The 11,838-nt window shown below is 37.5% G+C and overlaps 2 protein-coding genes across 2 annotated transcripts; one reads left to right on the top strand and one right to left on the bottom strand.

Annotated features, from left to right (window-relative positions):
* Positions 1 to 511: 511 nt before the first annotated feature.
* Positions 512 to 8,268, top strand: LOC120000229 (autophagy-related protein 18h-like). The gene is made up of 9 exons (XM_038848181.1): positions 512 to 972; positions 2,500 to 2,958; positions 3,279 to 3,722; positions 4,170 to 4,415; positions 4,534 to 5,334; positions 5,414 to 5,589; positions 6,080 to 6,210; positions 6,566 to 7,099; positions 7,722 to 8,268. The coding sequence occupies exons 1-9, from the start codon at positions 796 to 798 to the stop codon at positions 7,724 to 7,726; spliced, it is 2,973 nt and encodes a 990-aa protein (XP_038704109.1). The 5' UTR covers positions 512 to 795; the 3' UTR covers positions 7,727 to 8,268.
* Positions 8,269 to 9,192: 924 nt separating this feature from the next.
* Positions 9,193 to 11,555, bottom strand: LOC120001079 (gibberellin receptor GID1C-like). The gene is made up of 2 exons (XM_038849321.1): positions 11,140 to 11,555; positions 9,193 to 10,680 (listed from the first exon to the last, which is right to left on the bottom strand). The coding sequence occupies exons 1-2, from the start codon at positions 11,176 to 11,178 to the stop codon at positions 9,685 to 9,687; spliced, it is 1,035 nt and encodes a 344-aa protein (XP_038705249.1). The 5' UTR covers positions 11,179 to 11,555; the 3' UTR covers positions 9,193 to 9,684.
* Between the last annotated feature and the right edge of the window lie 283 nt (positions 11,556 to 11,838).

Raw genomic sequence — 11,838 nt, 5'->3', positions numbered from 1 at the left:
AACCAATGTCTCCCCTTTTTGTCCCTGTCTTACGTTTTGAATTCTTATTTATTATCATTACCGCCCTCTAACTCTATGTTTTTCTTGTTTGCACCCCCCAACCTACTCATTTGTGTAATCTTCTTACTAGCACCAATCCGATGACCTTTTCTTGTTGAGATTTGAGATAGTTTGTGTTAGGCATTTGATTTGCCCAATTTATTATTATCTTTTAAAATTGGAACATTAAGAGTCAAAACCAATAAATGAATAATTCGATGGAATTTATGAAAAATAATTTATTATTATAATGACGAAGTAAATTACAAGATCTTAAATAAAAAAAGAAGAAGAAAAAGAGAATCACTAATAGTTTAGATAGATCTCGTAAATTCGAGATTTCTTATCTCGGCCCTATAATAAAAAAAGAGGGGGAGTTTTTAATTTAGCATATCCGGTCCGATCCCAAAAGTTTTTTTAATTAAATAATTATAAGAAAAGAAAAAATGGAGCCACAATGACGAAACCAGAACACATTTTTTTACTTTTTCTAAACATAACACAGAACTGAATCTCTCTCTTTCCTTCTCTCTCACAGTTAAATGTCAAAACCACCCACCACCACCACCACCACCACCACCGTCACTGCGGTCGTCTAGTTCCGATAGACGACGTTTACTGCAATTGCTAACGCCGGATTTTGCGAAGACTGTGGTTGCTGTTTCCGATCGATTGTTTTCCGTTCCGGTAACTCCCGGTGGCCAGTCGTGTTTTCAACGGCGACGATAGAATCTTAACAATTTTTTTGGCTGTATTATGAAGAATAATATTAACGGAAAGCCTAACAACAACCATAAGAACAGCAATGGATTTATTCCTAATTCTTTGAAATTCATTTCTTCTTGTATAAAAACTGCATCGTACGGTGTCCGTTCAGCCGGTGCCACAGTTGCCGCATCCATCTCCGGTGATAATCAGGACCTCAAGGACCAGGTGCTCTTTTTACATGCATGTATTTATTCTAGTTAGATGTTAAATCTTTTATGATTCTCTCTTTTTTTTCTTCAATTGATGTTGAGGAGTGGTATCGTTGTTTGATTGCTTGACTAGTGAATTTGACGGAAGTGAAGGAAGATGAATGCGGGATTTTGTGTTTTTGTAATTTTTAGTATTGGGAGTTAAATCCCTTCAAGATACTTTGTTTAGTTATCAAGAATGCGAGCAAAACAAAGTAAAATGAAATTCGGTGTTTTAATTTCAGTTGAAGTTTAGGTTTTACTGTAATTGAGGACGTTGGCTCAATTAATGACCTTGACATTTAAATATGATGAGAAAAAGGAGATGTGGGAGTTCGTTTTCAATTTAATTGAATCAAAGGTCAAGTGAACATTTGATATATTCATTGACCAATTGAAACCATATCCTGCAATGCAAGAATTCTTTTGTCCACTCATGAGAATGCAGTGAATGTATGCTTTGATTTTTGAATTTTTTGTTGGTAGAGTTTTTCTGCTGGGGCATGTTCTAATAATGGGTTGGGGAGCAGTTATGTTGCTGTGAATGACAGTTGATTAGGTGCGTGGTTCACCTGCGGGTGTCATCAGAATTTGAGCCCATGCAAATTGTTGATCATACTTGATTGAATGAATTTTGGGATTGGTCACACATACAAAGTGATTCCATTAGGATGAACTATAAGTGGTTTAGTCACTTAGGGAAATATTTAGCGTGAGATAAGTGTTTTAAGTAATTAAAGCAGTTTATTAATTAGTCAGTGGCAGCTAGATTTGCCTATGTTGCTTATTTAAATTTCAATGCATGATTGTTTAGAATATGTATAAAGGCTACCATCCATACACTCTGGATCCAATACTTTCTTATTTTCTTATATTTATGTACTATGTTGGTTTTCTTTGAGTCCATAACTGTGGCAATATTAAATATCAGAATCAAAGAACTAGTCGCATTTTTAGCAACTGATCAGCTACTTCAGCACAACTGTATTAATATCCACTTGTCTTGTACCTTTACACCTACTTCTTTGTTATTGCTCAGCATGTTGAAGGTGACAATGATGTTTGAAAGCAGATGCTCATGTTAAGTAGGATGATCGTTAAGATTTTATTCTATTGACGGTCACTTCAGCAATGGCTCCTCCAAGAAATTTTGGAGAAAGAAAATACGTTGCTTTACATGGCTTGACTAATGTGTTTATCAAAAAGAAAAAAGAAGCCAAAAGGTTGTCATCAGATTATTCATTATTATTGGTTATGTACACAATATCTATAACACAGAAGCGGGCCATTAGCAATCCATCACCTTTCTTAGGGCATCATCTATACTTTTCTCATGTTCTTTAATGAGGATGTTGTTTTGTAATTTAGTTAATTTGTATTTCAGGTTGGTAACTTTTTTGGTCCTAGTATGTTTGATGCTTTCCTTAGTTACCATTTTTATGGTCTGCATATGTCCTGTCACATTGTGTTTACAGGAATAATGTGGATCTTTTTATTGGAACAGGTCCTCTGGGCTTCCTTTGACAGACTAGAAGTTGGTCCATCTTCTTTCAAGCGTGTTCTCTTAATTGGTTACTGCAATGGCTTTCAAGTCATTGATGTTCAAGATGCCTCTGATGTCAATGAACTTGTATCAAGGCGTGATGATCCAGTTACTTTTTTACAGATTCAGCCTTTCCCTACAAAGTCTGATGGTCATGAAGGGTTTATAGCATCACATCCTGTACTTCTGGTTGTTGCATGTGATGAATCAAAGAGTCCAGATCTAATGCATAGTAAGAGAGATGGGCTGGTCAGAGATGGTTACAGTGGTCCTCAAACTGGGAGCCCACTCATATCTCCTACCGTTGTTCGCTTTTATTCGATTAAGTCTCACAATTATATTCACGTTTTAAGATTCCGGTCAACGGTATATATGGTTAGGTGCAGTCCTCGAATAGTGGCCGTAGGGCTTGCAGCACAAGTAAGCATTTTTCTTTTGTTATGTAATTATATGAGTAGTTTTTAGCTTTATGTGTGCACATGCATAGTCTTTTGGTTTTTGTTTTTCCCTTTTAATATGTTCTTCAGGGGTAAACAGACTGAATGATTGTTGGCATCCAGTAGATTTCTGTGTTGAATGCTTACAATTTGCTTGTGATACATTGGTGGTGGTCAGTCATAACTCATAAGCAGTAGTTCAACATAATGCTGTCCAAATATGAAGACTGTGAGTTTCATAAGGTTACGAAGAAAGGTAAACAATTTAAGTTTGGCTAATATATTTTCTATGTATGCTACCAGATATACTGCTTTGATGCTCTCACTCTGGAAAACAAGTTCAGTGTGCTCACCTATCCTGTTCCTCAGTTGGGAGGCCCAGGATACGTTGGGGTCAATGTTGGATATGGTCCAATGGCTGTTGGTCCAAGGTGGCTGGCTTATGCTTCCAACAGCCCATTGCAATCAAATACAGGCCGTTTAAGTCCCCAAAGTCTTACTCCATCTCCTGGTGCCAGTCCATCAACTTCACCTGGCAGTGGGAATCTGGTGGCTCGATATGCCATGGAGTCAAGCAAGCAGTTAGCTACTGGGCTACTCAATCTGGGTGATATGGGCTACAAAACACTGTCTAAGTACTGTCATGATTTTATCCCTGATGGTTCTAGTTCCCCGGTGTCATCAAATTCAGGCTGGAGAGTTGGTCGGGGGGCATCGCACTTGGCAGAAACAGATGTTGCTGGGATGGTTAGTCTTTGGACTTGAGTTTCTAATATTAACATTTAGTCTTCTGGTTATTGCATGATATTGGGACTTGGATGTGAAAATTTTAGTATTCGACTCTTGCTTGCCGCCTTACGTACAGTCTTTTATCTATGTGTCCATGTTCTCAGTCAGCTTACCCATTTTAAGAATACCGTCATTTGTAATGTTGCTCTATAATTTTAGACATACTGAATTCAGTAGGGCTTGGAGGTTTCCAACTATACTATGTTGTTCTTCTCTTGCAAGCTATCAGCATTTGAGAATAAATTGAGAATTCCTTTCTCATATTCAAGTGTTTTTGCAAGTTATTGTTAAAAAATTTCAGCTTATCCCTTTCAATATTACCAATTTTTAAGTATTCTTCTATTCCTTGCTATAAGAGTGAGAATAAATTGAGAGTTTCCTTTCTCATATTCAAGTGTTTTGCAGGTGGTGGTTAAAGATTTTCTTTCTAGAACTGTGATATCGCAATTTAGAGCTCATACTAGTCCCATTTCTGCTCTGTGTTTCGATCCCAGTGGGACGCTTCTGGTTACTGCTTCAGTACATGGAAATAATATAAATATCTTCCGAATAATGCCATCCTGCTTCCAAAATGGGTCCAGTAATCGGAGTTACGATTGGAGTTATTCTCATGTGCACCTTTACAAACTGCACCGCGGCATGACATCTGCTGTATGTTCTGCCCCCCCCCCCCCCCCCCCCCCCTTTCTCTAACACCAATGAACAAACAAACTTCTCTTATTTGATGTGTTTGCTATGCTCCTGGGATTTTTTTTCTTTTTTGTTGCAGGTGATACAAGATATTTGTTTTAGTCATTGTAGTCGATGGATTGGGATTATTTCATCCAGGGGAACTTGTCATATTTTTGCTCTTTCCCCTTTTGGTGGAGAAAATGTTCTTCAGATACGGAATTCTGATGTAGATGGGCCTTCCATCTCGCCAGTTCTGCCACTACCATGGTGGTCAACTCCATATTTCATGGCAAACCAGCATTCTTTTTCTTCACTGCCACCAGCATCTGTCACCCTCTCTGTGGTGAGCAGAATAAAATGTAGCCACTTGGGTTGGCTTGGTACTGTCAGCAGTGCTGCCTCTTCTGTGGCAGGAAAGACCACCATTCCATCGGGTGCAACTGCTGCAATTTTTCACAACTCTGTACGTCATGATTTGCAACCTGCTCATTTAAAAAGTGTTACTGCCTTAGAGCATCTATTGGTATTTGCTCCTTCTGGTCATGTAGTTCAACATAAACTGCTATCAGCAATAGGAGGAGAAACGAATGAATCGGTTTCAAGAAATCTGCATGGCTCTTCAGCGCAGATGCAAGATGAGGAGTTACGAGTGAGAGTCGAGGCTGTGCAGTGGTGGGATGTTTGCAGGAGAGCAGATTGGCCAGAAAGAGAGGAGTGCATTTCTGGAATTACTCTTGGCAGACAAGAAACTGTGGACATGGTCATGGATGTTTCCGAATGTGATGATAATAAATCTGAGCATAAGGAATTAAAGTCCCACGAGAGATCTCACTTGTATGTCTCCAATGCAGAGTTGCATGTTAACTCTGGGAGGATACCAGTCTGGCAAAAATCAAATGTATGTTCCCAATGTAATATGAGATGCTCTTATCTGTCATCATTTATATTTTCCGTATGCTTATTTAATGTATCTTCAGATGCATTTCCATATGATGGCTCCTGTGGAGTCTGATGAGGTTAGTGCCGTTGAAGTTCAGTCTGGTGGAGAGAGTCAAGTAGAAATAATTCCTGTTAATGAGGTTGAAATTAGGCAAAGAGATCTATTGCCTGTTCTTGACCATTTTCACAGGGTTCAGTCTGGTTGGAGTAACAGGTAAAACCCTGCTTTTAGTTTGTGTTGACCATGTTTTCAAATATATTTGAGGTGTTGCTTCTGTTACCTTCAGTTCAGATGAATAACTCTTACACCGTTCTATTTTTGAGGGAAGTGCACAAAAAGCAGGAGATTCTTCCTGTTCCTGCTAATAAATGTGTGCAGTTTGACTTACCTAAAGTGTACTGCTCTTAAAATTGTTCTGGACACATCTCTTTGATAGCTGGGAGCATGATGGGATTGTTGGAAATGAATGTTAGGTGTTGGGTTAGGGTTTGATTTGACATTTGATATATTTTAATTCATTTTATATTTTTATGTCTGCTGTTTTCCATTTATCTGGTTGTATTCATGTAGACTTGTTTGGGAAGTTTTGTTCACTCTGGATGCCTACATGGAATCTTTAATGATGGAACGAAAGTACATGAGTATTTTCCAAAATACATTTTTTTGGTATTCCTACCATTAATTGATTTTTTTTTTTGTTTAGGGGTTTCATTGGGGAAAAGTATTCAATTTCATCTCCCGATTCTCATGGTGGAAGAGAAAAGCTCTATGAAGGTGCTGCTGTTATCCATTCTAATTTGTTGTCACCTGATTCTGTTGATAACTCAGATGGAGGTATAGCGATCTCTTAAAGTTACATGTAATATACTCCCTCCATCCCAATTTGTCTATCACCCTTTGAAAATCCAACTTTTTAAGAAGACATGATTTAATGCAATTCAACCATATAAAATAACCATGTTATTCCAACTTTGTCCTTATTTATGATGGTACTTTTTTTCCCTTGAAACAAGGGCAATTAAAGTAATAAGGATAATTTTGGAATACAACAACAAAATTGTTAATTAATGAAGAAAAGTGACGCTAGTTTTGGGACAGTCCAAAATAGAAAGGAGGACAACCAAAATGGGACGGAGGGAGTATTATTTTAGAAATATGTAACTTATTTTACTCTTGGTTCTGCTGTCAGGGTCGTCGATAAATTCTTATCCACCCATGTTCCAATCTGGGAATGTGAATACCGTGGGAAAAGCCGCGTATTGCAATTTGGGTAAACCTGCACTGAATTCTAGCTCTCTCAACAAAGATAGTGGTGTATTTTCTGTCAAACAATCCACCTTGGATATCCGCCCGGTGGAGGATTATGATTTTAGAAATAATTTGTCGTCTTTAACAAGTGGGTCACTTTCCGAGGGAAGAAACATTGCAAAAGAAGCCCAGTCGTCAAACAGTAGCGGGACTAGTGAAGTTTCAAACATAAGTTCCAACCGTTCTGATTTAAGTATGAACATGATAGATGAGGGCGCAGTTAATGACTCTCCGGATTTTGAGCAGTTCTTTCAGGAAGGTTATTGTAAGGCATCACCTTCGAGCGAATGTCGTGAATCAACAGGAATTATTACTGATGTGGATAGCAACAGCAGTCCTTGTGATATAGAAAAATGCATGGAAGATGGTGACAATGATGACATGCTTGGGGGTGTTTTTGATTTCTCTGAAGAAGGTAGGAGTCTGAAATTACTGCATGAGCATTCTAGTTTTTGTCCTACTGTGAAAAAATGCTTGGAATTGCTGCAGATCCCTGCTATTTGGGAAATAGCTCATGTATAAATGCATTTATAGATATGTATGCGTGTTTTGTGTATGCCTTTCTGTGGAAAAAGAGATGTACCATTTTCATTTGTTTGCTTATGTATCTTTCTATAGCTTTATTATACTTTCAAATTCTGTCTTGTGTGCTGTAAGTTTGAACTTCTTGGTGTTTGGTAGAAACTGCATGTAAGATGATCTCCTTTCCTGATAGATGTTATGCAACCCACTTATCTAACTTGTTTTTCCGAGTAGCATTTGATCTTTTATTATGCATTTTCTCCTAATATTCTTGCTTCTCAGAAGTTGTTGTCTTTTGCATCTATATATCTTCCTTCATTGTTTTCTTTCATTCTTTTTTTTTTCTTTTTATTTCATGAATTCAGTCTGCATTGTGTAAAGGGTGGTGAACTTAGCTACAACTCTTACATTTATTCTTAACGCAACCCTTAAGTTATGACTAGCACTTTCTAACATTTTTTCATGAACTTGAAACCCATTGATTTAACATTTTTTGATTTTTCTTTTTATGGCAGGTTGATGTATGTATATGTTTATAGCTTCTGATCAAGTCCTGCTACCTCCTCTGCATATGAAATGCTATGTAACGGTTGGTGAAAGGTCGGCCTCATGGCCTTATTAGATACTAATTGCCATCGGAATTGGAATGCTACTAACTGATGGATGCAAGCAAATATAATCTTGGCAGACCTTAGTGTTGAGTTTGGACGAATGCCGGGTTCCTACCTCTAATTCTCTTGTACATGTTGTATATTGAGAGTCATGATACAGCTGATTTGTGTGGAAAGATTCTTTTTTATTTTTAATGTTATGTAACATTGTTCATTCTTCAAAGGAAAAAAAGACAGAAAAATAAAAGGGGAAAAAAAAAAAGAAGGGGGGGAAAATGCTGATTCCTTGTATTAGCATTTGATATGTTCTTTGTATTCTGCTGATGTGGAGACTTACTGCTGATGTGGCAATTGTTCACGTGACTAGTTTCTTGTATCACGTGATTAGCTTTCTGGAGAAGCGGTTATGAAATGATTGATATGAAGGTGTTCCTTCACACGTCTTCTTCTCTGTAATGCTTCTTCTAGAATTGTTCCATCTTGTTATACCTACTACCTAGGTTAAGGTTAGAAAGTGGTTCTTAATTTCTTCTGTGTTTGTTTTCAGTTTCATTGCGGTTGTGCAGCATTTAGATACTCTCTGTACAAATTACAAAGGGTCCGTTTGGTAGACCTTTATATAATCTGTGAAAATAAATTAGCTTATAAGTTGTGAAAAATAAATGAGCTTATTTAGATAAGTCGTTAGGGATTTGATGAAGCTTTCGAGTTGTCAAATACTAACGAACCGAGCCAAATGAGACTCTAATAATACAGTGGGGACCTTGCTTGGTACAAGTTCCATTCAAGGATTTGACTCTAATAATACACTGGGGACCTTGCTTGGTACAAGTTCCATTCAAGGACTACTAGTACTACTCATTTGATGAAAATGACTTCTCACTTCCTTGTCTCTTTCTTTAATACTTTCATTACGTCCCTGTTTATACTTACATACCCTTGTGAAATACAATAATGTTACACATCGAATAAGTGAGAGTCAACCGTGTTGTTTATAAGTTTGAATCCAACTCCTCTCAATTGTAGAAGGTCATTTTTAGGACAAAACCATGCTGGCCTTTAGGAATGGACAATACAACTCTACAAGTGAATTGAGTCAAACCTCTCGCACCTCCTTCTACTCATCCCTCTAAATTTCTTCGAAGTTTCTTTTTTAAGCAACATAGAAAGGTCAAACAGACAGGTTCTCCTGTCTTCATCAATCTCTTAGCTGTTTCAAGCAGTTGCAGCAGCTAGAAGGCTTTAATATGGTGTTCTACTGTGGTCCCGTTTAATACAGTACAAGACAAATTCCAACTCCTAACAAAACAATCCAAGTCTCTCTGTGTTCTGCCATTCAAAACCATTTATGAGCTTATAGAAATAGAATGAATGAAACTTCATAAATCCCAATCACATCATCAAAACCCTAAATCAATCATACATGGGTGGGTTTTAGCCTCCAAATATCATTTCATTTACAGTTGCCAAAATACAGTCAAAGCAAGAACCATTCAAGGGAAATATTGGCTAGAAACTAGGTAAGAACAGCCTTACAGTATTATACTATAACATATGTATATAAATTTACCATACACACTTAACATGACATTTTCTCCAATGGACAATATAAATTAGTCTATATATAACGTCAGATTAAACAATTTCCAGACCATTAGCCACCAAATGATGTACCCCATTCTCCTGACTTCAATCTTCATTGCCCAAAATCGGAACGGGGATCGTGAAAGCTGAAACGCAATGATGCACGATTGACTAGTGAGTGATAAATACTAGACAATCATATATACTGCAAGTTCATAATAACCAGAAGAATAATCTCAAGCTTCCTTTCCGTGTTGTGGTCTACTTGGTAAAGTTAAGTCTATTAACAATTAGAGCACACAAATTCACTTATCTCATCCATGAGTGTGTGGAAATGATTGTTATTCGGCAACAAGTAGAAGCCGATCGTTGCTTTCTCCAGAAATAAAAGTTTCACCAATTGACCAGCCTTCTTGAGCCCATCAGCATAAGCCAATTGCCAGTCCTGAACAAGGTCTAAACCAGCCACCACAACAAGACTCTTAGGAAACTTCAGTCCCTCAAGGCTTTTGCTTTTGGGACCAAATGGATTACATGCCGGATGGTCCCTCTCTTCTCCTTCGGGAAGAAAGGCTCGCCAATACCAATCCCGATCTTGGATGCTGACAAAGTATTTACCATCTAAACGCTTCTCAGACTCAGTTCTCTCTTTCCCACCAAACATTGGGTTTAGCATAATATTTCCCAACACTTCAATTTCTTCTTCCACTGCCCGTAGAGCAACATGGTGCACAATGTTACCACCAGAGCTATCCCCAGCTAGATATACATGTACTTTTGAGTCTTTACTTTGAAGCCAAGTTCTAGAATTAACCCACTTAAGAGCTGTCCATCCATCATCATATGCACATGGGTAAGGATTTTCAGGTGCACGCCGATAATTCACCGAGACCACAACAGCCTTACAAATGCCGACCAATCGACGACATAGAACGTCATATATAGCACTGTTTGCAGATGAATGAGCAAAGCTTCCACCATGAAAGAAAATTATTACAGGGACAACAACTCCAGAGCTCACAGGCTTCTCAAGTTCAGCAACACTTGGTAGAGGTTCATCTGCATTAGCTGGTCTATAGATCCTGCTAAGTAGGCTAGTACTCTGATCAATGATGAAATCAAATGAGAAAACCCCATCAACTGGGTTTGCATTGGCTGGGACTTTCCTGTCAAGAAACTCCGCCAAATGGCGATTAAAAGTGCCATCGGGACGTCGAAGGAGAGTGTAAGCCAGCTTGAAATTAGAAATGAGAACCCATGTATTCAGAGGAACCACCATCTACAAAAATAATAAAAGATCATGAATTGATAAAATGGTGGAGTGGAACTTGAATTGCCAGACAAAAGAATTGGCCACTGCAAATTAGCTTCTTAAGAAATCGGACACACCATATTTGGGGGAAAAAAGAGACCAAAATCATAAGCCCAAAACCCTAATTACAAAGACTAACTGATGAGCTCCATGAACATGAACAAACCCTTATTCAACCCTTCCCAGTTCCCATTGAATCAACAATCCGAATAGATCTTCAACATAATCTGAATTAAAAACCACAAATTTGTTGAATGGCCAATCCGTTTTTGATTTCAAACCCATTACACGAACCTAAGATCAAGTCATCGAAACAGAAAACAAACTCAAAATTAACCATTCTAGGATCCATGAAACAAATTACTCAGAACACCAAACATCAAAAGCCGCCATCTTGAATAACAAAACCTACTAAAATACAGGTACCTTGGACTCGTTGCGGTTGATATCATTGCTCCCAGCCATGAAACCAATTGTTGAAAGATTCAGAAGCGAAATATAAACTCGTTTGGGAAACAACCCAGTTCACAGCTCACATGAGATACCCAGAACAAAATAATAAAGACATGATCTTTGTATCTCCAGAGATCATTCACATGATCAAGCTTCTAAAACCGCCAAAGAAAGGGATCTTTCACTCATCAACCCAATCACTCTACTACTGAAATTTAAATATTATCTCTGAACAGACTAATAAACTGATAAATGTTGGGTTTTACTGTCAAAACAACCAAGACAGAGAGACCACGAACGAATGAATGAGGGAAGGAAAGGAAACGATGTGCCTTTGTGGAGAGGTGAAATATGAGAAATATCTCACGCAGTCAAAAAGCTAACACAAGTCGATCGTGAACTGGGTAGCTGGGGTGTAAAAAAAAATTGGGTCTGATAACAGACCGCACATTTTTTGAAATATTTATATGTTCGTTGGATTTGATTCGGATTGAATTTTGAATATATTTAATAGATTAATTTCGTATTGATTTAAATTTAGATAAATAAATTGAATAAAATTTTTATATTTGAACCTGGATTCAATTTAAAATGGGACAAATTTTTTTTATTTGGATTCAAAATTTAAATATATAATTTAAATTTAAATTTAATTTAATTCGACTAAGATAA

This window comes from Tripterygium wilfordii, chromosome 6 (genome assembly GCF_013401445.1).
Source record: "Tripterygium wilfordii isolate XIE 37 chromosome 6, ASM1340144v1, whole genome shotgun sequence".
NCBI lineage: Eukaryota > Viridiplantae > Streptophyta > Magnoliopsida > Celastrales > Celastraceae > Tripterygium > Tripterygium wilfordii.
This window is presented reverse-complemented; position numbering and strand designations above follow the sequence as displayed.

Excerpts from the sequence above, each read along its gene's own strand:
- LOC120000229 (XM_038848181.1), top strand. The coding sequence starts at position 796 with ATGAAGAATAATATTAACGGAAAGCCTAACAACAACCATAAGAACAGC. Across the intron at positions 4,416-4,533 it reads ACCGCGGCATGACATCTGCT|GTGATACAAGATATTTGTTT; the intron begins GTATGTTCTGCC and ends TTTTTGTTGCAG. Across the intron at positions 5,590-6,079 it reads CAGTCTGGTTGGAGTAACAG|GGGTTTCATTGGGGAAAAGT; the intron begins GTAAAACCCTGC and ends TTTTTTGTTTAG.
- LOC120001079 (XM_038849321.1), bottom strand. The coding sequence starts at position 11,178 with ATGGCTGGGAGCAATGATATCAACCGCAACGAGTCCAAG. Across the intron at positions 10,681-11,139 it reads TCAACCGCAACGAGTCCAAG|ATGGTGGTTCCTCTGAATAC; the intron begins GTACCTGTATTT and ends TTATTTTTGTAG.